This window comes from Alnus glutinosa, chromosome 12, assembly GCF_958979055.1.
Source record: "Alnus glutinosa chromosome 12, dhAlnGlut1.1, whole genome shotgun sequence".
NCBI lineage: Eukaryota > Viridiplantae > Streptophyta > Magnoliopsida > Fagales > Betulaceae > Alnus > Alnus glutinosa.
Window position 1 is genome coordinate 20,252,912 of NC_084897.1, and position 24,942 is coordinate 20,277,853.

A 24,942-nucleotide genomic window follows, 5' to 3' on the forward strand; every position below is an offset into this window, starting at 1 on the left:
TGCACCCCAGTTACACTTGGATAATGGGCCAGCAAGAGTTTTAGCAAAACACTCAATAGTAGACTTGAAAAGCATGTCTCCATATACAATCTGCACTAGTTAAAAATTTATATTCCATGCAGATTTAACGTTCCTCCTGCAAGTTTCAGCAGACAACCTTACATATATACAGCTTAGAGGAAAAACTAAGTAGGGGGTGCTTTGGAGTCCATTGGAAATAAAGCCATTCTATACTGTTCTACATGGAATTTGAAGCAAGCACGTCTGGGTGTTCAAGTTTTTATTATATTTGAAAAGCAATCAACACAAATTTATGGATATGACTGTCCTTGAGGTTGTCGACAAAAGACATATAGGCCAAAGTTTGTAAGGAAATTTGATGATCACTGATTTGTTTTTGTTTTCAATTCAACTTTTAGTAATGGCTTAAGTCTAAAAGATGAACTAGTGCTTTCAAATGCAATGGAAAACAATATTTATGAATTCATTTCCACTGGACTTCCAAACATTGAAACACCCCCTCTGAGCTGCAAAATCTATAGGAACAGATTTTGTTTTCTCCCTATTCCTTTTAAAAGATCTATACGAACTATTATACCTACTATATACTTAAATATCCTATCTGGTGCTTTCAAGAACTCAAAGCAACCTCCTCGTGCCGTTTGAGATCGCCCAGATACTTAGTTGAGTTGTATTCTTGTGCATCCAAGAGCTCTTCCGAGTATGTTCTTTGGAAAGACCTTCTTTGACATTTTACTTCACAATCCGAGACATATTTATCACCTCTTAGCAGTATCACAACCTGCATTAAACAGAAGAATATTGATCAATATGCTATTTAATAACTGATTTGAGTAACTTTTTTTTTTCCTTTTTGAATTATGGCATCTCCATTGTAGGTAGATCTAGGAGGCCAAAGTTCAAAGAACCAAGGACAAATGACCTCCCTAACTGGACTCACCAATACAACATAGGAGTTTTTTTTTTTGATAAGTAACTCACCAATACAACATAGGAGTTACCAGAGAGAGAGAATGTGAACTCCTTAACATATTTGTTTTCCTTCCCTGTTATATTTCTTTTAAAGGAAAGAATAACCTTAAATATATTCAAGGTCAACGAGGGTACATAAACCAAACCAAGATACTGATTGAATACCATTGAGGCTTTTCTTGTTTTCGGGGCTGAACATAAGCAAGTATAGTACTCCTAAAGGTCTAGTTCTCTCCTCACGGTTAGATTTTAGTGTTGGCAAATTTAGTGTAACTAGGTTTAAGGTTGAGTCGGGATCGAAATGCACTTGAAGTTAATAAAAGCTCGGTTGATCCCTCGGTCTCTGCTCGATCAACTCAGCAAATGCAGCATGTCCCATACAAAACCCCAAGAGGGTCGGTAGATCCGATCATAGGATAGGGAAAATTGCAATTTAGCCTCGAAACCCTAATGACTCGATCGATCGAGACCAGCTGCTGGCAATTTTAATTTAGACCGACTTTGACCTAAAACCATGTTTTTTACACTCAATATAAACATTTCATACCGCGACTTCCATAAAGTCAGAGAGACAGTTTCTCAATTCTCAGTTGTTTTGAAGAGATTTAATATGGCTCTTGAGCTTCAATATATCAAAATCTTTTCCTATTTTATTCTCCTCATACAAACCACAAAAAGCCTACCACCACTAGAGTTCCGGTTTGAAGCAAACGAGGTTCATTCTTAAAGGTGATCCATGTAGAAAAAGGTCAAAGGTTCTAGAGCCACTGCGGTAGGAGGTAATCGGGTCATTTGCTGGGGTTACAAGATTGGGTCTTCAGAGTTGCAAAGGTTTATAAGTAAAATAATCTATAACATAAGTCTTCTATAGTGGATGCCTTTAGGGTTGGCTGTCCCCTGAAGTAGTTTTACTTTTGAAGAGTTTTTCAAAAGGTTTCCTATTCGTTACCAAAATCTTTTTATTTATTTTTTTACTACTTTCTTGGATTTTGGTTTTGATCACTATGGAAATTGGTTTGGTAATTGAGTATTTTACAACTTGCGGTCTAAATCATTAATTTTCACTCTCTTTTGGATGTCATACACAAAATACTTCGTGTGGTTCATTACAATGCTTCTATTTTCAACTAGAGAAATGTATCAACTTTTTGCTTTAGTGATTTCATGTGGTGGTTTTACCCTCTCTATATTAACATTTCATACCACAACTTCCATAAACTCAGAGAGACAGTTTCTCAATTCTCAGTTGTTTTGGAGAGATTTAATATGGCTTTTGAGCTTCAACAAATTAAAATCTTTTCCTATTTTATTCTCCTCATACAAACCATAAAAAGCCTACAGCCACTAGAGTTCCGGTTTGAAGCAAACGAGGTTCATTCGTAAAGGTGATCCATGTAGAAGAAGGTCAAAGGTTCTAGAGCCACTATGGTAGGAGGTGATCGGGTCATTTGCTGGGGTTATAAGATTGGGTCTTTAGAGTTGCAAAGGTTTGTAAGTAGAATAATCTGAAACATAAGTCTTCTATAGTGGATCCCTTTAGGGTTAGCTGTCCCTTGAAGTAGTTTAACTTTTGAAGAGTTTTTCAAAAGATTTCCTATCCGTTACCAAAATCTTGGTATTTATTTTTTTTAGTACTTTCTTGGATTTTGGTTTTAATCACTATGAAAATTGGTTTGGTAATTGAGTGTTTTACAACTTGGGGTCTAAATCATTAATTTTCACTCTCTTTTGGATGTCACACACAAAATACTTCCTGTGGTTCATATGTTTTGTATTGGTGAAGCTTTTTGGACTTTGTAGATTGCCTTTCATTCAGCTTGTTCTCCAATTTGGCCATACAATGTTCCTATTTTCAGCTTTAGTGATTTCATGTGGTGGTGAGCCCTTGAATGCTGTGTCTCACCACCAAAAGTTATCTCATCGTCCCAGATGTGGGAAAGAAAGAAATTTTCATGTGAAATATTGGTTTGCATTTGCAGTGTGTCACAATAGAAGAAGGGGTCACACCTGTCATTTCTCTTGGAAAATTGAAACCGTTCTATTAGTGAAATTCTCAAACTTCTCATGCACTGAGATGGTAATTACCAAACTCAAATGAATCACGGGACTAGGAAGTCTATGAGAAACTGTTTTAAATTCAGTACTTGCCTGATTCATTCGAGGGCGAAGGATAGGAGACTGCTCAATGCACATAGAGGCAGTTAAAACCACACGATCCATTTCTTCTGTATCGTAATTATCACCGAGTGAAGGATCAACAAGCTCCTTAATATCGTTTTTATCAAGCAAAGGCTTTGCCTACAACAGGGAAGAAAATTGGAAAAGTAGCTGCACGCCTGAAATATAGGGACAATAGGCAATGATTTGACCAAATAATGATAAAAAAAGAAGCTTACCCAAATCACAAGGCTTTGCTGCAAATCATCCAAAGCTCGACGCCCAGTTATGAGCTCCAAGAGTAGAACCCCAAAAGAGTAAACATCAGTTTTTTCATCTACTGTGCCATGCATGAAATATTCGGGAGCAAAATATCTGCACTTACAAAATAAGAACATTACAACAGGAGACATATAATAACTCCAAAACCAAAGTTTAGGCTTACAGACCCAAATGTGCCTTCAAATTTTGATACACTGTGGTGAGTCCAGTGTTTGGGTAGCCACTTTGCAAGCCCAAAATCACAAATCTGGATTGAAATGTGCTAACTTATGAGACTGCTTGATGTCATAGGAGGGAGGTAATATAAAACAAGTACAGTAAATTTATGTACAAGGAAAATTTAAATGTATGTCAATTTCAACAACTATATTGCCATCATTATGGTTCCTCAGTCTGCATAAAAATAAATAAATAAAAAAGAAGCACAAAAAGGAAAAATTGAGAGACCAAGGTCGAAGTAACAACTATCTGAACGAAAGTAAAGTTCATGGGGTGCAGGGGAAGAACATGTCTGGTATGATGTCCTTGTTTCAGGGATCCTCAAATCTAACTAACTGATCAAACTAACAAATGATTTTTATTATTTTGGGTTTGGAAAAAAGTAGTTAATACATTCAACATGTCCACCTGCCTAACTTCAAGCCAGCAACAGATATATTGCCTGTCTACGGATGTTCCATACCAAGCTACAACGCCTTTCATATAGTCAGATTCTGGAGCAAAAGGATACAACAGCTAAGGTAATTCTTAAACTCTCTTCTCCAAAAACGCAGCACCAAACTTGATGTTGTTTTCATGAAATAAAACTATTCCTTCCTACAGAGGCAATTCCTAGTATGGCTTTAGGTCTCAAACTCTCCCACCGACCAAATGGGATCTGGATTTGACCTTTCTACTCCCACAGCCAGGCACTTCACAGGTCAACTTAGTTCACAAACACAACATAAAACAGGGAACGTTAATATTGAGAGATGGTGAGCGACCATGTGACCTGCTTTTAATGAAATGCTACGCATAGCCTTTCATATCTGCCTTTCTTTGGATTAATGACTTCATCCACCTTCAGGATTTATACAGAATATAGTCCTTAAGATTATCAGCTTCCTGTATCTAGGAAATCATATTCTTAGTTTCCCATATCCAGGAAATTGTTTATGCTAAGAATCAACACATTTCTACATGTTTCTGGCACATTGTTTTAAAAAAGGTGTAATTGCAGCAATAGATCATCAATAAATATGGTAACTTAGGAAGCATACTTCAAATGAATTTTCGTCATCAAGAATTCTGAGTGCAATAAAAATTTGAAATATTGTAGTAAGAGTGTTACTGAAAGAAGATAATATGCACAAGGATCACAAGCGACGGAAAGTGCCAACAGCAACATGTTTTATACTTCCATGTTTTGAATAGAACAAAGCCATATCTATAGACATGATCACTCGATTCTTTGCTATTGTTTTAAATTGGTGGGCCTTAAGTATCACACGTCAAGGTATATACGGCAACAATTTTTATATTGAGATTTAGGAAATTGGTTCTACAAAAAAACTATACAAAACAGATATTTTGGCAATATTTAAAGTTCTAATATTTGATTGTGGTTTCTCGTGTTTAAAGATACCTGAGGCTCAAAATCCGCTGTAAGCAGAATATTATCAGCCTTTATATCTCTATGGATGATTCGCCTCTGGCAACTGTCATGAAGATAGAGCAGACCGTCTGATGTTCCCAGAGCAATTTTATACCTTTTGCTCCAAGCTAGTTTATTATCCTTTGAACCTAGAAAATTTAATTAGAGAAAACCCATGAGACCATAAACCAGAGGCCGATTTTAACTCAAGAATAGAAGTATGCAAAATATGAACAGACCATGAAGAAGAGATCCTAAACTCCCAAGTGGAGATAATTGAAAAATGAGGTGCATTCCTCCCTCAATCCCGCAGCCAATTAACTTAGCAGTATTAGGATGGTCTACATGGGCTATAATGCCAAGCTCAGATAGAAAGCCTGATGTTCTCTCATCAGCTGTTCCTTTTGTCAGCCGCTTCACTGCTATCAGCTGCCCATCTTGCAAACGACCCTTGTAAACTTCAGCATAACCACCCTTTCCAATTATATTATCTTCAAGAAACAGGACCATAAATCAACATCATAAAACCGTCTTAATGAACAAGAAAGTAACATTTTCCAACAAAGCATTCATATCTTGCAATTAAGGCTCAAGTACATTCTACTATAAAATTGAAAGAAGTAAGCCAACATTTTTTAATTGTATTACAAACCAGGATTAAAATTGTCGGTTGCAGTTTGGAGGTCAGCGAGGCTGAAGTTCACCAATGAAGACTTGAAGTTTGATAAATTACTAAGTTCCGGGTCTTCTCTAGTGCTGCCTTTTCCTTTTGATACACCAAGAGGAGGGAAAGAGGCTAAGCGCTTAAATGATCTTTTCCTCCATAAGTTGAAGAACTTGCTCCAGCTTGAATTTGAACGAGTGTCCATTTCATTAGAGATATTTTTGGAAGAACCTGCATCAGATTCAAATCCTCTAATGCAGGCTTCTAAAACTCCTCTAGGAGATGACACATCATCTTTCTCCTTTTCCACATCAAAACATCTCAGGTCTACACAAAAAGAAAAACAAGTACGAGGAAAGTAGATACATAGTTACAAACACATACAAACTACGCATTATCGTGAAACAAATGACAAGAGAAAGAATGACCTTGCGCAGAAGCAGAGGAAGAAAGCAGAGCATCTTGTCTTCTATGTTTCACTTTAAAAGCGCCATCTATGGGGATCTTCTTTGCTTTGCTGCCAGCATCATCATCAATCTCCCTGAATAAAATATATTTCCAATTGTGAGCAACTATTCAAGAATCAGTAAAAATTTAAATAAACTAGAAGGATTAAATAAACTAGAGAGATTTCAAAATATGTGTCACTATTTAGGAAATAAAAAATTTAAAGGAAATCATCTGTTTCATACAGAAAAGAGAAAAACAACAAGGACCAGAATCAGGCCAAGAAAGTATATTGCTAATTCTGCATAAAACTGATGGCCCTAGAGAAGAAAAGTTCAAAACCATCTCCTAAAATGGTCAAGACCAAAGTTTTAAGTAAATAAGATTTTAAAGAAGGAACCAAAGAAAAACAAAAATTAGCAGAGATTCATCTGAGACAGCACTCAAGCTTAAACTCGAAACCAAGAAAATATATATATATATATATATATATATATATATATATATATATATATATATATATATATATAAACACAGAAAGAGCAAAGAAACTATTAGACACACGGTTTAGTTCTGTATGTTTTCGCATTTACGTACCAAAAAAATGAGGGACACATAAGTGAAATCTCAATAATGTTAGAAAAAATGGTTAATCATAAACAAAAATCACAGCATGAAGGAGTACAAAACCTCTATATTTATTCCAATAGTAGAAATATATAATTTCCTCCAAAACCCATAAGCAAATTGTTCAAGAATATTTAGATTAAGAACAAATTCCATTGACAACCTCTCCTTTTGCAGTAAAGTGCAAGACAAGCCCCGTCAGCTAAATTTGAAGCAATATAAGAAAAGGTTGAATAACAAATAAGAAAAACAGAACAAGAAGAAGAATGCATAATAAAGAAAATCTCAAATCTTCTGTTATAGCAAAACATTTATAAAAAGAAGGACAATCTAAACTTATTAACACAAGGAAGCATAAAAGCACATATAGCTAATTATCAGAGAACCCATATGTCAAAATCTTCAAATATACTCTGTAGTCAAACAAATATAAATAATCTAAAGAATCCAGAACCGAAAAGTACATCATAAAAAAGATCAGTCATAAACAGAAAGTTTAAAGGTGTACATTTTTATCAGAGTACACGATAAGGAGATTATGCAGATGTTGAAGAGGAAACCTCTAAATCCTCATGGCATCACTTGTCTTTATATAAATCCCCGAACCCTATAAGCTCGAAATAAAAAATGATAATAATAACAAAAAAAAAAAAAAATTAAATGAATGGAGAAGAAAAATTAGATTTTTACAACAAATCACACAAAATATAACATCACAGCCACTATATTTGCACCATTATTCATCAAATGTACAAAATCCACAAGACCCACAAGCTCACACCCAAAACACATAAAAAAGAAATCGCAAAACATAGTTTCGAAATTTCTGAGTATCCTTCATTATATAGCACAAATAAAAACACACTAAACCCATAAGCTCAAACTAAGAAAACTGAAATAAATAAATAAATAAATCTGAAAATCTACAAAAAAAAAAGGGGTCAGATAGACAAAGCAAACAAACCAACAAAACAATCATAACAACATATAAAAGCTCAACCATTGCACATACATACAAAATCCACAAAACCCAGAAGCTCAAACTCAGTAACCAACAGAAAAGAGTTGAATATAAAGAAGATATAAGACATACCCTACTGAGAGAACATGAAGGAGAACACACGCATACCATGGGGAAGAAGCTTTATCCTCTCTACCATTCGCCATGGACACACTCACACAGGAGAGAAAGCCACCCAGAAATAATAATGTAAATGCAGAGAAAGAGACCAAAGTAGCGGTTATTATATACCAATCATCAATGTGCTTCAATAAAGCCCTGTCTGTTCCTGCTCATGTTGTTTTATTCGGTTATTTATTTATTTATTCATTTACTTGTTTTTTTAACTCTCTCTTCCGTGGCTACAAATTCGGAATCTAAATATGGAAATTTATCATAATGTTTAATAGTCTCTCTGAAAGCCCCCTGTACGGCTTTTTCTCTTCTCTCTCTTACATTGATCCGTTGGGGTCGCTGTTCAGCTCTACTGGGATGCTGACATGTGGTGTAAGCTCTACAGCGACTTGTCCTCTCGAACCTTAAACACTCCCAACAGAAAGTGAGACAGACAGACAGAGAAAGTTTCAACTTTCATATACAGAGAGAGAGAGAGGGAGAGAGAGGGAGAGCGTTATTTTAGTTAAATTATAAAACACGAAAGTGTTTTGTGAAAATTTCATTTTGGGCCCCGATCTTTTAGTTAAATTAATTAGTGCACTAACTCATAGCGAACTTCTCACTTTGGGGATTTCTTTTTTATTCTGGTTTTTTCCCTTATTTTATAACATTTTTCTTTTCTTGTTTCATTATTCCTTTCCCTGAAAAAGGCTTATAAATTATTAATTTTTTCTTTTCTGAAGAATATAGAATTATGTAGTTAGTTATCAACTCTTTTTCTTATTTTCAAAAAAAATAAAAAAAACTCTTTTTCTTGAAGGTGTCAACTGGTTCCCCTATTACTAGAGGCTTAGAAAAGCCTCTTTTTTTTCTTTTTCTTTTTTTGAAAAAATATTGTTTAATTAGTTATTTTTTCTTTAAAATAGGTATATGTGGAAACATAAATTGCAACCATAAAACACGACACGGTGGGAAAGACTAGGGCATATTTGAGTAACACATTTGTTTTTATTATATTTGTTTTGTTAAATTTGAATTTTATTCAAGTTTTATCCTTTTTTTTAAAAAAAAAAAATTGTCTCAGGTTTTCTAAATCATCCAAACATAATTTCAAAAAATATATTTTCTTGGCATTCGCAATTTTAAATATAGTAAAAAATAATAAAATATAATACAAAAAAAAAATCACACGTGACATTTTTTCATTTTTGGTGGTTTTGGAGCTAGACTAGAGAAAAAAAAAAAATTATTTAAATGTATTTAAATGAAAATAAAAATAAAAATTGCATGGTTTATGATTTTATACAAAATTAAATCATTATAATTTACCTTATCAAGCCATAAATAAAATAAATACATAAAATTTTGTATACGTTAACTCAGTGTAGGTGTCTTCAATTTATGAGTTTAATCTGTTCAATATTGTAACTACTTTCGATCTAGGCCTTTTATAATTATTGCTAAATTCCATTAACTTGTGTTTATTTACCCCTATCCTAACGAAAAAAAATTGCACTTTTTACTGAACTATTAATAGTTTTCTTTTTTTTTGGGACATTCAAAATAAATATCCATTTTCTAAAAAAAAAAAAAAAAAAAAAAAAAGCACTCATCGATCTATTGATTTTTCTATACCATGTTTGCTTCTTCCTCTTTTATGACTTCATTAAATGTTGGGCCGACCTCTTTTATAAAGTACTAAACGTTGTAGGTAGATTGATAATAAATTAATTCATTTTCAGTAACGTACACTCATGTCCTTTAAAACCAAAATATTTTATTTAGGATATTTATTTTTAATTATTTTAAAAAAAAATCATGACCTTGTTTGGTAAGGGAGTGTGAGTTGGGGATAGTAATAAGAAGTGAAATAATGTTATATATTATCTTTTTGTCCTTATTTTGTCCCTTCAAAATTGATGTGACTCTTAAAATTACCATTGAATCAAAATTCAATAATAATCTCCTAATAACATATGATCTCATCAATCATTGTCTTTGCATGCTTTATGATATTCATTAGTTAACGTTATTACACTTGTAGATTTATATATATTTTATTCGTCTATTTGGTAATGAATTTTTATAGTCAAATGGTATTTTCATTATAATAGAATTACTTCACGCTTTGGTATTAGTCTATTTTAAGACTTGATTTTTTAAATTTTAAATTTTTTGTTTTTTATCGAGTCACCATCATTTTCCAATCTATAAGGCCTTCATTCCCATTTTCAGTCAAACTCATTACATAAATCATATGAAATTATAATCATGAATGTAGAATTAAAAAATCACAAAAAGAAAAAGAAGCAGTGAAAACTTAACTCTTTCGACACTTTTACAATAATATTCTTAAACTTTAAAAAGTGTCAATTTAATATATCTATCTTTTTATTTTTTTTCAATCTTATCAAAATTTTCAAAATATCTTTTTTTATTATTATTATTATTTGGCAAATTTCACTAAATTCTTATTAACGCTTAAATCTCAATAATTTTTATTTTTTCTAAAAAAATGAATGAATATTTTGAAAATTATGACACCAAAAATTCAAACAGATTAGTGAAATAAAAAAAAATTAAAATATGAATACATTAGATTGACACGTTTTTAAAGTTTATGAGTATGATTACAAAAGTGTTAAAAAAGAAAAAAAAGAAAAAAAGAAAAAAAAAAGAGTAGTTGAGGGCATATACTTGTATATAGAGAAAAGTACAAGGGTCTATTGCTTAAAAAGTAAAAACCAGCTGCCTGAAAGGCATGCACCCACGCAACACGAGAGACGATAGAGAAAGAGAGAGCGTGGAAGAATGTTGGTTTGTCCTCAACCCACGGGCCAGCGGTGGAATCAAGGAACTCTGACCCATTTATCTATAATATCCGGCTCCGTGACTTCGCCGGAGTTTTATCCACCGACGTGCCTTCCCTCGTTATCATAGCTTCCTTCATAATTAATCATCGACCCATTAATTATTATATATATATATATATGTATTGCAAATTGAGATTAAGGAAGTGATAAGTGATTAATTTGTTTGTGTGCGTGCTCGGGGCTCTAAGCCCGCACACCGCATGCACGCGCGGGCACCAACATATATAAATAAATAATTAAAACACACGCTTAATAATATTTAATTAACAGCGAAAAAGATATGAAATAAATTTATCATGTGCGTTTGGTATGTATTGTACAATCAGAGGCAAATATGGACCCGGATATGCCGGTTGCTGCTCTTACATGTTCAGTCGTTCACTCTTCTACAACCCATGCCTGCCTTTATACACAAACAAGCCATTGGCCACATCTCACGCCCACGTTTACCAAAGTTGATTAAATAAGGCAGCATAAATAGCTTGGATATTTGGGTTTACATGCTATTTGAAAATGATATATAAAAGATGGATATCAAGATGATGTGAAGTTTATTTATTTATACTCGTAGCATTTATTTTTATTAATTATTTTAATCATCTTCAATAAATAAGTTTCACACCATCTTAAAAGAAGGGCTTCTTGGGATGAGACATGTCCATACTGTGCATGTTCAGAAAAAATAAAAGTCCATGTACTGTGTTAATTGATTTATTTGAGCATTTTTAACAAAATTTGATTTTCTTTTTCTATATCGTATATAATTTAATAAAAAAAAATGTGTCTTATTTGTCATCCCTTTTGGGTGTGGTTCATTTTGGGTACCACGCAACACAAAGTGTTTTTGCCACATTACTTGCTGTTTTCTATTTCTAAGTTTCCTTGGTTAAAGAACTCAAAATCTTTACAATTATACAAACAGGAAGAACTATTTTCAGTTCAAATTGTAGTAATTCAAACTCTTGAAGAGTTCAACACTACTCCGTATCCGTTTGATTTTACGGTTTAAAAACATATGATTTGAAAAAAATAATGATTTTAAAATACAATTAATGAAAACTTAATTTTCAAAAACACTTAAGTGTGGTAAATCGAGGTTTGACATTTAAAATTATGTATCTTTAAAAACATCTCCCTCACCTACCAATTGAAAACGTGGATTTTTCAAACGAGACTTTTTTACAATTTTATTTAAAAATATATATTTGACACACAAAATTGCAAAATCAAATGGACCTTAAATGTAATAGAAGTTCGGGCTTATTATCTCAACTTAGGCCCAATTGGATCTTTAGCTATAGCTAGGCACTTCTGCATTTGAACCTTTTGTTCATTCGACACATCAGCATCTTAGCCCATTATCTAAACTTAGGCCCAATTAGATCTTTCGATAGGGAAGGTTTTTTTAACCCAAGCAACTCTTTGGTTGAATCTTTTGCACCTGCTATTGGAAAGAGCAATGGCAACACTGGTTTAAAAAGTCCTAAAATAATGCTTTTTAATTGTAATGTGACAAAAAAATAAAATGTAATTTTTGAATGTTTTGTAAGTATTTTATGTATTCAATTGCTTGTTATTTTTATTTTTTATTTTTTGAATCATAAAAAGAATTAACAAATGAGCTCTTAGCCTCTTAGGGTTCTACATTGGTCTCTGGCCATTACAAAGCTTGCAAGCAATACCAAAATGTGAACCAAAAAAATATATATTTTTTTTCTTTTTATTATAGCAAAAAGGATAGTTATTAACTAGAGGTTGAAACTATGTATCTTATTGTTGGAACAAAGGGACCTAGAGCGGCTCACAATGCCATAATTCACTCCCTAGACAGTTTGAAACTATGTATCTTATTGTTTGGCTTCCCGATGGCTCCAACAAAGAAATATTGGGCAAGTTGTTCAAAGTAGAGTTTGACTGCAAAAAATGAAAAATGCTATTGTGTACGCTTATATCTCTCTCCTATCCCACCCGGCTTAACGTGAAAAAAAAAAGAAAAAAAGAAAAAAAGTTAATAAAAATCAAAACTACTCAACCTCTCTCTCTCTCTCTCTCTCTGCTACGGAGTGCAAAAGTAAAAAGATTTAAGAACTTTTTCTTTCTCTTGCCTTCTCACCAGACTCTCTAGCTCCCTTCTCACCGGGAGAGACTTTCTCTTTTTTTTGGCAAGATGAATAAAGAGAGACGAGAGTCTCTTTTAAATTTTATTATTATTATTATTTTACTTTTGCTGCCTGTTGATACAGTTTCTGGTATGACCTTAACAGCACGCCCTTTGAATGCTCTTCGCGTCTCTTAATTGCTACAAAACAAACAAAGTCAATAAAATACGTTGGGAGTTGGCCGGTATTCCTCCATCTAATGCTTAAGTTGGTGTTTATGTATAAGTATGCTCTAGTGCGATAATTCAGTCTTGTTTTCATATACGAGGTTTCAGCCTATTTATAGGCTGAATGATAAATACCCTCGCTGTATTAGGGTTTCGTCTTCTTTCTCTCCCTTGACCTAGGAGCGCCGTCAGAATCAAACTTTGACTCAGAATCCTCTGTCTTTCAAATCGAGGTTCTTTCTTTAACAGTCTAAAAAACGAGATTCGCGGCAACAAATCAGAATTAGTGTCAGTCTCGAATTTTAGGGACAGGGTGCGATTCTAAAAACATTCAGGATTGTGTATAACGAATCTCCAGTCCGTTGCACTGGTCCCGTGACAATATCTCTTCGGGGCTCCGGTATATTCATTCTTGTGAGTTCATATCTGGTGGGCCACGGGCCCATATTTACTAGTGAGTTAATGTGGGCTCAAAAACTTAAAATTCTCGAAATGGCCGGCCGAATGGATTCTTCCTAACATTGTTTAAATTCATTGTTGGTTTTTTTTTTTTTTTTTTTTTTTTTAACAAATAAAATAATATAAGAGAACAAATGTTGGCAGGTTCGTTTTTGTCAACAAATAAAATAAGAGAAAAACTGCTGTGCACGTGAGACGGGTGGGATAGGAAAGGGATAGAACTTAAAAGTGTACAGCATAGCATATCTAAAAAGAAAAAATATACTTGTAGCTTCACGCTTAGCTCAACCTTGCCCCAAATAGTCTGAATAGGAGTAATGATTTACTGTCTCATCATATATATATATATATATATAAAAGTCGAGTTCTTCCTTAGTATGGCATAGAATAGTGACACGTGGCATGAACCCATATTTTTTAGTGACTAAACCGGTCCTTTAAATACTGAACCGGTCTTTTAAATAAAATTGAACCGGTCTATTTAATCTCTCTCTCTATTAATGGTGCAAGTAGCCTTTCTCTCTCTCAATTAATGATATAAGTATGACACTTCGGTATTTTTATATTTTTGGTTGAAATCTAAATATGTTTCCATTTTATTTGTGAAATTTGTGGTTGAACAATTCTTCATTTGAATATTTATGAGATTTTTTTTTGTTCATTTGCTTTTTCGAATGTTCAGAATTATATAGGATTGAAATATAATAGGTATCACATCGACATTAAAAAAATTCCTGCTAATTTTCTATTTTATATTTTGATAATTAAAATCGTGGTTTTCTTCTTGCTATTTTTCTTCTTCATACTTATTTTCATTATAAACTACACCTATGGGAACAAATATTTTAACATGTTTTAATTTATATATGAATTAAACTAAAAATAAGGGTCTTATGTATTAATTCATTTAAATGTTTTATGGGATATTTGTTTTTCTTTTATGTGATTTTTACGATTTTCATTTATTTTTTGTACGCGTTATTCTGCTTTTAAAAATCAAAAAAGGCAAAATTTTATTTGATTATTGTGTACAAAAGGAATATAAATGCTTTTAAAACACTAAAGAGTTAATTAAAGCATTAAATTTGAAATGTTTTTTTTTTTAATGCTCAAAATTATATGGATTTTATTTTTATTGAAACATATCATATATATATATATATAAAAGTCGAGTTCCAACTTAGAGTTGGCATAGAATTGGGACACGTGGTATGAATCCATACTTTTTAAAGTGAAATAAACGGTATGTTTAATATTCCTAATCAAATCTCTTCCATTAAATAGAAAATGAATAGAAACATTTAATTTTGTTGTCATTAAATTCTCACTAATTTCTACCTCTCTCTCTTCCTTTAAGTAAAATCTTTTACTCCAACACCACTTCCCCTCCCACTAAATATCCGTTACAAACTAAACCTCAAAGAGTCAAACGTCAGCTTTTTTTTCTTTAGGAAATGTCAAAAGTCACTCTAATATCTCTCGCTTTCTCAAATAAATATATGGAGAAGTAATGGTTTGTGGCTATGCAAAACTGCAATGTTGTTTACATTATCGGAGAGTGGTGCTCAAAGCAAAGAGAACAAAGTTTTTGCTATAAATGCTCAAATCAAAAAAGGTAAAATTTTATTTGATTATTGTGCACAAAAGGAATATAAATGATTTTAAAACACTAAATTGTTAATTAAACATTAAATTTATTTTTTTTTAATGCTCAAAATTATATAGATTTTATTTTTATTGAAACATATCATATATATATATATATATAAAAGCTGAGTTCCAACTTAGAGTTGGCATAGAATTAGGACACGTGGTATGAATCCATACTTTTTAAACATTGAACCGGTCATTTGAGTAAAAAACTGGTAATTTAAGTAAAACTAAACCGGTATGTGTATTTCAAGTAAAATAAACGGTGCATTTAATATGACTAATTAACTCTCTTATATTGAATAAAAAATGAATGGAAACGTCAAATTTTTTTTGTCATTAAATTCTCACTAATTTCTACCTCTTTCTATTCCTTTAAGTAAATCTAGAAAAAAAAAAAAAAGAAAAAAAAAGAAAAAAAAAAAAGGTAAAATTGAATTGCTAACATATCATATATATATATATATATGACAACTCTAAGTTAGAACTCAGCTTTTATATATATATATAAAAGCCGAGTTCTAACTTAGAGTTGTCATAGAATTAGGACACGTGATATGAATCCATACTTTTTAAACATTGAACCGGTCATTTGAGTAAAAAACTGGTAATTTAAGTAAAACTAAGCCGGTCTGTGTATTTCAAGTAAAATAAACAGTGCATTTAATATGACTAATTAACTCTCTTATATTGAATAAAATATGAATAGAAACGTCAAATTTTTGTTGTCATTAAATTCTCACTAATTTCTACCTCTTTCTATTCCTTTAAGTAAACCTAGAAAAAAAAAAAAAAGAAGTTAAATTGAATTGCTCCATGTATTTCAAGTGAAATAAACGGTGCATTTAATATTCCTAATCAAATCTCTTCCATTGAATATAAAATGAATTGAAACATTTAATTTTGTTGTCATTAAATTCTCACTAATTTCTACCTCTCTCTCTTCCTATAAGTAAAATCTTTTACTCCAACACCGCTTCCCCTCCCACTAAATATCCGTTACAAACTAAACCTCAAAGAGTCAAACGTCAGTTTTTTTTTTGGTTTAGGAAATGTCAAAAGTCACTCTAATATCTCTCGCTTTCTCAAATAAATATATGGAGAAGTAATGGTTTGTGGCTATGCAAAACTACAATGTTGTTTACATTACCGGAGAGTGGTGCTCAAAGCAAAGAGAGCAAAGTTTTTGCTATTGTTGGAACATTTTTGTTTGTAATACTGCTATAACTTCTTTTTTTTTTTAGTTTGCCTTTCAAGTTTGTTAGGGCTGTGTTCAATAGAATTGTAAATAATATGTTTGTATTTATTTTATGTGTTTCTGTTTTTTTGATTTGATTTTCTATCCTTATTTTTGCATTGATAATTTATATTATTTTTTTTATTTTTGTTGAAGAAGTAGTTTCTTTTACGCTATATATAAGAATGATGGTCGAATTAAAAAATATTTATCTGACCGTAGTTTCTTCCTATACCTATAAATTTCTTTGGAACTGGAAAAAGTATATAAAAAAATAGTTATTTTCTATTATATTAGTGGTTATCATTTTACATTTTTTTTTTTTACTTTATTTTCTATGATTTTGTTTTTTCTTTACATTTTTTTTTTGTCCCTATTTCCTAATTTATATTATTTTTTTGTTCAAATTGCTTTCTTTCTTTTTTTTTTCTTTTTTCTTTTCTAAATTTTACATTGAATTCAAGAAAACTATGGAGAGGGAGAGTTTACATTAATTGTTGTTTTAAGTACGAGGTATGACGATTTTTTAATTTAAATTGTTCATTGAATATTTTTTTTCTTTGTATAATGCACATTGTTAATGTGCGTAATTGATAGACAATATTGATTTTTAAGGTTTCATATGAACCGGAAAAGCATATGGGAAAGAAAACTCTACTTTATTCTATTAGTATTTTTCTTTTCTTTTCTTTTTGTCTATATTTTCTATGGTTCTCTTATTTCATTTCCTCTCCTTTTTCTTTTTTTTTTTTCCTTTTTTTAAAATGTAATTAATATATTATTTTTCATTCAAATTGTTTATTTTATCTTTTGTAAATTTTACACTAAATTCAAGAAAAAGATGGTGAGAAAGAGTTTCCTATGGTTGTTTTTTGTACGAGGTATGATGATTTTTTTAACGTATTATGTTTATTGAGTAGTTTTTTATTACTTTGTGTAATACAAAAAAGATAACACTATTATATGGACATAAATTTCCTACAAACCGGTTTGTAGGAAATTTTTTACAATCCACATATAAGATTGACATGTGTCCTTTGGCATGTGAGAAGCACATGTTATTTAAATAGTACATGCTTTTTTAATAGCATTAATAAAATAACATGTGCTTCTCACATGTTTAAAGGATACATGTATTTTTTAAATGTGAGTTATAAAAAATTTCCTACAAACCAGTTTATAAGAAATTTTTGTCCCTATTATATTATATTAGTATTTTTCAGTTTTCATTTTTTATTTATATTTTCTATGCTTCTCTTCTTCCAATTTTTTATTTATTATTATTATAAAATTAAATTATAAGGAAGAATATGCACGGGTTATGAGCTAGTATATATATAAAAGCCGAGTTTTTCCTTACAATGACATAGAATAGTGACATGTGGCATGAACCCATACTTTTTAGTGACTGAGCCGGTCATTTAAATACTGAACCGGTCTTTTAAATAAAATTGAACCGGTCTATTTAATCTCTCTCTCTCTCTCTCTCTCTATTAATGATACAAATAGTCTCTCTCTCAATTAATGATATAAGTATGACCTTTTGGTATTTTTATATTTTTGGTTGAAATCTAAATATAACCGGTCTATTTAATCTCTATTTCTCTCTATTAATGATACAAGTAGCATCTCTCTCTCAATTAATGATATAAGTATGACTCTTTGGTATTTTTATATTTTTGGTTGAAATCTAAATATGTTTCCATTTTGTTTGTGAATGTTTATGAGATTTTTTTTTTGTTCATTTGTTTTTTCGAATGTTCAGAATTATATAGGATTGAAATATAATAGGTATCACACCAACATTAAAAAAAATTCCTACTAATTTTCTATTTTATATTTTGATAATCAAAATCGTGGTTTTCTTCTTGCTATTTTTCTTCTTCATACTTATTTTCATTCTAAACTACACCTATGAGAACAAATATTTTAACATATTTTAATTTATATGAATTAAACTAAAAATAAGGATCTTATGTATTAATTCATTTAAATGTTTTATATACCATATCATATATGTATATAAAAGCCGAGTTCCAACTTAGAGTTGGCCTAGAATTAGGACACGTGACATGAATCCATACTTTTTAACTATTGAACCGGCCATTTGAGTAAAAAAATGGTAATTTAAGTAAAACTAAACCGATCTGTGTATTTCAAGTAAAATAAATTGTGCATTTAATATCACTAATTAACTATCTTATATTGAATAAAAAATGAATAGAAACATCAATTTTTTTTTGTCATTAAATCCTCACTAATTTCTACCTATTTCTCTTCCTTTAAGTAAAATCTTTTACTCTAACACCGCTTCCCCTCCCACTAAATGTCTGTTACAAACTAAATCTCAAAGAGTCAAATGTCAGTTTTTTTTTTTTCCTTTGGGAAATGTCAAAAGTCACTCTAATATCTCTCACTTTCTCAAATAAATATATGGAGAAGTAATGGTTTGTGGCTATGCAAAACTGCAATGTTGTTTACATTACCGGATTGTAATGCTCAAAGCAAAGAGAGCGAAGTTTTTGCTATTGTTGGAACCTTTTTGTTTGTAATATTGCTATAGCTTTTTTTTTTTTTTTTTTTTTTTTTTTAATTTGCCTTTCAAGTTTGTCAAGATTGTGTTCAATTGAATTGTAAATAATATGTTTGTATTTATTTTATGTGCTTCTGTTTTTTTGATTTGATTTTCTATCCTTATTTTTGCATTGATAATTTATATTTTTTATTTTTTTATTTTTGTTGTTTTGAGTACGCGGTATGATGATTTTTTAATTTACGTTGTTCACTGATTTTTTTTTCCTGTATAATGCACATTGTTAACGTGCTTAATTGATAGACAATATTGATTTTCAAGGTTTCATATGAACCAGAAAAGTATATGGAAAAGAAAACTCTGATTTATTCTTTATTTTCTATGTAATTAATATATTATTTTTCATTCAAATTGCTTATTTTATCTTTTGTAAATTTTACACTAAATTCAAGAAAATGATGGTGAGAAAGAGTTTCCTATGGTTTTTTTTGTACGGGGTATGATGATTTTTTAGCGTATTATGTTTATTGAGTATTTTTTTATTACTTTGTGTAATACAAAAAAGATAATACTATTATATGGACAGAAATTTCCTACAAACCGGTTTGTAGGAAATTTCTTACAATCCACATATAAGATTGACATGTGTCATTTAGCATATGAGAATCATATGTTATTTAAATAGCATGTACGAACATAGCATTAATAAAAAAATATGTGCTTCTCACATGTTTAAAGGATACGTGTCTTTTTTAATTGTGAGTCGTAGAAAATTTCCTATAAACCAGCTTATAAGAAATTTTTGTCCCTATTATATTATATTAGTGTTTTTCAATTTTCAATTTTTATCTATATTTTCTATGCTTCTCTTCTTCCATTTTTTATTATTATTATTATTATGAAGCTAAATTATAAGGAAGAATCCCGCGCATAGCACTGGTTACAAGCTAGTTTTTATATAATTTTTCACTATCTTATTTACGTGGTAAGATAATTTCTACTTTATTATATTTTTAAAATTTATAAAGTAGTAAGAAATCACCTTATCACATAAATAAAATGATAAAAAATTATATAAAAACGTAGCAACGAATCATTACTCGTAGTCTGAAATAGAGAAGCTCAAGAAGTCAAGAAAGTCAAGCAGCCTTTGCGTGTGGTAGACGTGAACTACTTAACGAGGCCAAAAAATTCATAGCCCTCGATTGACTTTGAACCATTTGATTCAAAGATGATGTCGGAGACTTGAATGAACATCCATTTGATTTCTCAATCTGACTTGCAGGAAATCAAAGTGCTGTCAGTCTTCGGAGAAGATTTCAAATTTACTTTTAGAAACTCTTAAGAAAATTGATAGGACGCGTGTTCAGAGATCATCAAAGATATAAACAAACATTGGTGTGTATGGTGCTTTCCTACCTCAAGTGGAAAACGTATCGATTCCATTCGTCATTTTCATTCTAGTTCACTCACAACCCACCTATCTATCTAGTTGTCTCTTAGCAAAAATGCCGATCGTATTTTGGGGGGTTTTGGCAGGTTGTTTAATCGGCTTATTTGGGTCAGTTCTGGTGGTCTGTGTTTGTTGGAGAAGGCACCGGAAATGGAGGAAGAGGGGGGGAAATTTTGATCCAGCTGAGATTGGTTTGGTTTCAGGGAGGGAAATGATGAGTGGAAGTAATTATGTGACTGAGTTCACATTTGAGGAAATCAAAACGGCTACAAATAATTTTCATAGGGAGAATATTATTGGAAGGGGAGGATATGGGAATGTTTTCAAGGGAATATTGTCAGATGGGTCTGAAGTTGCAGTGAAGAGGTTGAAGAACTGTTCTCCTGCTGGGGATGAGATATTTGCACACGAAGTGGAGGTTATTGCCAGGATTATGCATGTGAATATTGTTACTTTAAGAGGCTTTTGTAATGCAACACTGCCTTTGGAAGGCCACCAAAGGATAATTGTTTGTGATTTTATCCCTAATGGAAGCCTTGATGATCATCTTTTCGGGTCAGGGAATAGGAAGCTTTCTTGGCCGATTCGTCAAAAGATTGCCCAAGGAATGGCTCGTGGGTTGGTTTACTTGCATAATGGTGCCCAACCTAGTATTATCCACAGAGATGTCAAAGCTAGTAATATACTTTTGGATGAAACATTTGAGCCCAAACTGGCTGATTTTGGCCTCGCAAAGTTCACTCCTGATGGGGGGTCACATTTGAGCACTCGGGCGGTTGGGACTGTTGGTTATGTTGCCCCCGAGTATGCTTTGTACGGGCAACTGTCTGAGAGAACTGATGTCTTCAGTTTTGGGGTTGTGCTTCTTGAGCTTTTGAGTGGGAAGAAAGCTGTGATTTCAGTTGACAACGACAAACCTTTGCTTTTGACAGATTGGGCTTGGTCATTAGTGAGGGAAGGTAGAGCAAGGGAAGTTATTGATGAAGGCATGCCTGAGTTGGGCCTACCTGAAGTAATGGAGAAATATGTTCTTGTTGGGGTTCTTTCTTCTCATCCACTATCATATTGTAGGCCAACAATGGCTCAAATTGTGAATTTACTGGAACTTGATCTTCCACTTCCCTCGATTCCGGATCGCCCTCTTTCGCTTCTAGCAGAGATTGGTGATATAGAGCAATCAGCAAGCTGTAGTGGTGGCTCGACTTTCATGTCCAGCGGCTCAACTTCCATGTCCAGCCCTGCATGTCACTAGCCATTTAGCTGTAGGAGCGATCATCCCATTCTAAATCATAGGGACAATGAGGGAAGTTCTCAGTAGCACATTAAAAGCAGATGATTTAACACATTAATTTGGTGTCCTCTGCCCTTTCCATATAACATATTTGCAGTTCCCAATTCCCATGGTATGAATGACATCAACATAGGAAAATAGGTGGAGTCTTTTTGAGTTGGTAGAGGAATATAATTTACTGGGAAGGGGAACTTTTGGATTGCAGAGAAACAACAGTAGCATAGTAGCCTTTGTTAGAAAGAATATATTTCTTATTAATATAAGAAATATATTATATTGATATTTTATAGTATTTCTCTTGAATATATTTCCTATATTGAAAGGAAATATATTATACGGTACTTCCATTTTATAAAAGTGATTGTAATTAGGTTTGATGGTAATCAAATCAATCAAAATTGATTACCATTCTTACTTATCTCAATTCTTCTATAAATAAGAGTATTTTGTATTGTAAATCAATCAAGGAATAAAAACATAATGTAACATTTTGAGCTTTATCTTGTAGATGTAGGTCATAGACCGAATCACGTAAAAATTTCTTACGTTCTTATTTTATTATTTTTGCTATTGTCCTTTAATCTTTTCTTTCAGCCTTGTTAGCATTTTTCAACACAAGCCTTCTTGTTTTCCAGAGGCTGCAACTGCAAGTCTGCAATTCTGGCAATTGACAATTTCAGCAACATTCAGTTAGAGTAATTTAAGCAAAAAGATTTCTCAAAAAAAAAAAAAAAAAAAAAAAAATTTAAGCAAAAAGATGAAATCTTTAGTGTATTAACGTTTAACGATGTACTGAAGTTTGATAAATTACTTTTTAATTATCTGTTGGAATAATTAACTTAATGTTAGAGATATTCATTTTCTTTGATGCTCTTAAATTTGTTTGCCCTGGTATAAGGATTCCCTGAAGTATCCTTGTTTCATTATTAAAAGACAGGGTATCAGAGTTCTAGCCACAGCTAAGTTCATAATTAGAGAAATTTGAAGCACAGAAATAAAGAGAAATGCTTATTTGGGTATATTGATCAAAACAATTATAAGTTAATATACAAAAGGATATGATTAATTAAAATTTTTTTTTTTTGGGAAGATGATTAATTTAAATTTGTCAGACAACTAGTAATTTCTACCTACATTTATATAATCCCAGTATAGTATTTAAATAGTATTAAATTTTTTTTATTAAAGCATTTTGTATGATATTGTTGACCTAGCCATCAATTTCCATTTATGTTCTCATTCTGAATTAATTATAATTAATAAGAGAATTTAAAATTAGTCCCGGCCCGAGTTCCGAGTTTTACTGAGGTTGAATCCACTTTTATTCTTTCTCTTTTCGAACTTGTTCAACCTGTCTGACATTCTAACTTGTAAACATGCAAAACATAGAAATTTAGAAAAGAAAATATATATTCTCTTACTTATTGGGGGGCATCACTAGATGTAAACAGGTGATAGTTTCTGTTATGTATCAGAAAACAGGCTTGTTCCTTGGCTATTGTGTTATGATATGGATGTCCATCTCTTTGCACCAGATTAGTTTGAGTTCATATTATCACTTTAGTTTGAGTCTTCTATGTTAATTTGTTAGTTGAGTCCTTGTTAAGTTGTTATTGTTAATTTGGTCACGTAGGAGTCTATCACTATGGTTTATGTTATCGTGTTAGTTGATAGTCGATTAGTAGGAGTCATTTGATAATTAGTTTGAGTGGATGCTTATCCCCACTTAGTTGAGTCCCAGTAGGAATTGTACCGGACTGTGGTTCAATCCTATAATGCTATGTTATCTGTTTAAAGAGAAGAAAGTCATGAATAAAAGGGATAAAAAATAATTAATCCAAACTTTGTGTTTGAAAAGGTCTAGGTTCCTTCAGAATTTAAGGTCTAGGTTCATCAGAACCTAACAATCTATCAAAATAGGTAGGAAGAATAATCTAAATCCAGCTTCTTTTCCTGTTGCAAGGTGAGTTACAAGATCTGTTACGTATTCACGTAACATATTGCATCTAAATTTGGCGATTTCTTTGGGTTTATCTCATTTCATTTTGAAAGGTGACTCTTTAACTGTTGCCCTTGCTCTTCAACTGCTGGACATCACTCAAGCCTGGAGGATTGCCTCCACCTTCTCCGAGATCTTCCCCGCTATTCCGGATTCCTCTTGATGGGAAGCTAGAAATGTCAACCGAAGTGCAAGTCTCTTAGTTTATATGAGATCATATTTATGCTTCTACTTCCTTTTCTGTGTCTGAATTTAGAGTCACGTAATTGAAATTGAGTTGGTCTTAAAGCTTTAATTTGACAAAGGGTGAACCAAATTGACGTTCAAACAGGGCGACTTGCCTCTTGACATTCTGCAGATTTCAATTGTATGAAAGAGTCAAACTTTCGAGAAGAATGATATTCAAGAGCGAGTTTAACAGCAATTGCAAACAGTTTTAGAAGAAAATCTTCCCACGTATACTCGGTCCATGTAAGAACTATATAATAATATGCAAAGTCTAAAAATTATGTGTCAAATTTTCAACTACTTAAGTCTTGTCAATGCAGATTCGATTCACGTATTCTTGACTTCTTCCGTTTGTCTATAGTGTTTTGGCAGATCTATTTGCTCCTTTCCAGGTGTTCCATCATTCTCTCTGCCAAGTGTAGACTAATGTATATGTGGTCTCTCATTTACTACAAAGAGTACAGGGGAAAACCGACAACAATGGTGTCCCTCTTTCTTTTTTGCATATTCTTCTTTTTCCTCTGAGTAGATTAAAGAAGTTGCTAATGCTTATCCATTATAGCTTGAAAATGCCCTGTGGAGGTTGTTCAGCAGACCTTGAACAAGTCCTCCTTAAGCTTGAACATACATAAGCTCAGAAAGAAACTAATAAAATATTCAATCTGATTCTCACTCGTCTTTGGGAATGGTAAAAATAGATAAAGAAAAAACATTTTAAATGGAACAGTGAAAGTGGATAGTTAAAATGTTAAGCTAAATGTGAGTTTTATGTTATTGTTTTTCACATTTGGTGAGTGAATGTGAACATTGTCACAGTTCATCAAATGTTTCTCAAACTTGACGAGTCGAATGCAGCTCATTTTGGTCACATTTTAACATTTGGGTTAGTTTGGCTGGCCGGATAAGAGTGTTCAACTTGCTTTAAAAATTTGCTACTGCAAAAGTGAATCTACAGGATGATGAAAGATATATA

The 24,942-nt window shown here is 31.9% G+C and overlaps 2 protein-coding genes across 5 annotated transcripts; one reads left to right on the top strand and one right to left on the bottom strand.

Annotated features, from left to right (window-relative positions):
- Window positions 1-363: 363 nt before the first annotated feature.
- LOC133852790 (receptor-like cytosolic serine/threonine-protein kinase RBK2) lies at window positions 364-8,344 on the bottom strand. Of its 4 annotated transcripts, none has more exons than XM_062289552.1 (10): window positions 7,897-8,343; window positions 7,312-7,410; window positions 6,158-6,270; window positions 5,718-6,056; window positions 5,305-5,556; window positions 5,057-5,214; window positions 3,600-3,679; window positions 3,390-3,525; window positions 3,142-3,291; window positions 364-802 (listed from the first exon to the last, which is right to left on the bottom strand). In XM_062289552.1, coding segments are annotated over exons 2-10 (1,401 nt in total). In that variant the 5' UTR covers window positions 7,314-7,410; window positions 7,897-8,343; the 3' UTR covers window positions 364-631. The 4 variants fall into 4 exon arrangements, with proteins under 4 accessions (XP_062145536.1, XP_062145537.1, XP_062145535.1 ...); XM_062289553.1 differs by having other exon boundaries at window positions 7,933-7,950; XM_062289551.1 differs by lacking the exon at window positions 7,312-7,410 and having other exon boundaries at window positions 7,933-8,344.
- An 11,899-nt stretch (window positions 8,345-20,243) lies between these two features.
- Window positions 20,244-22,218, top strand: LOC133852057 (probable LRR receptor-like serine/threonine-protein kinase RKF3). The gene has a single exon (XM_062288728.1). The coding sequence runs from the start codon at window positions 20,507-20,509 to the stop codon at window positions 21,701-21,703; it is 1,197 nt and encodes a 398-aa protein (XP_062144712.1). The 5' UTR covers window positions 20,244-20,506; the 3' UTR covers window positions 21,704-22,218.
- The last annotated feature ends 2,724 nt before the right edge of the window (window positions 22,219-24,942 follow it).

Excerpts from the sequence above, each read along its gene's own strand:
- LOC133852790 (XM_062289550.1), bottom strand. The coding sequence starts at position 7,970 with ATGGCGAATGGTAGAGAGGATAAAGCTTCTTCCCCATGGTATGCGTGT. Across the intron at positions 6,271-7,896 it reads CTTCATGTTCTCTCAGTAGG|GGAGATTGATGATGATGCTG; the intron begins GTATGTCTTATA and ends TATTTTATTCAG. Across the intron at positions 803-3,141 it reads TTCGCCCTCGAATGAATCAG|GTTGTGATACTGCTAAGAGG; the intron begins GCAAGTACTGAA and ends TGTTTAATGCAG.
- LOC133852057 (XM_062288728.1), top strand. The coding sequence starts at position 20,507 with ATGCCGATCGTATTTTGGGGGGTTTTGGCAGGTTGTTTAATCGGCTTA.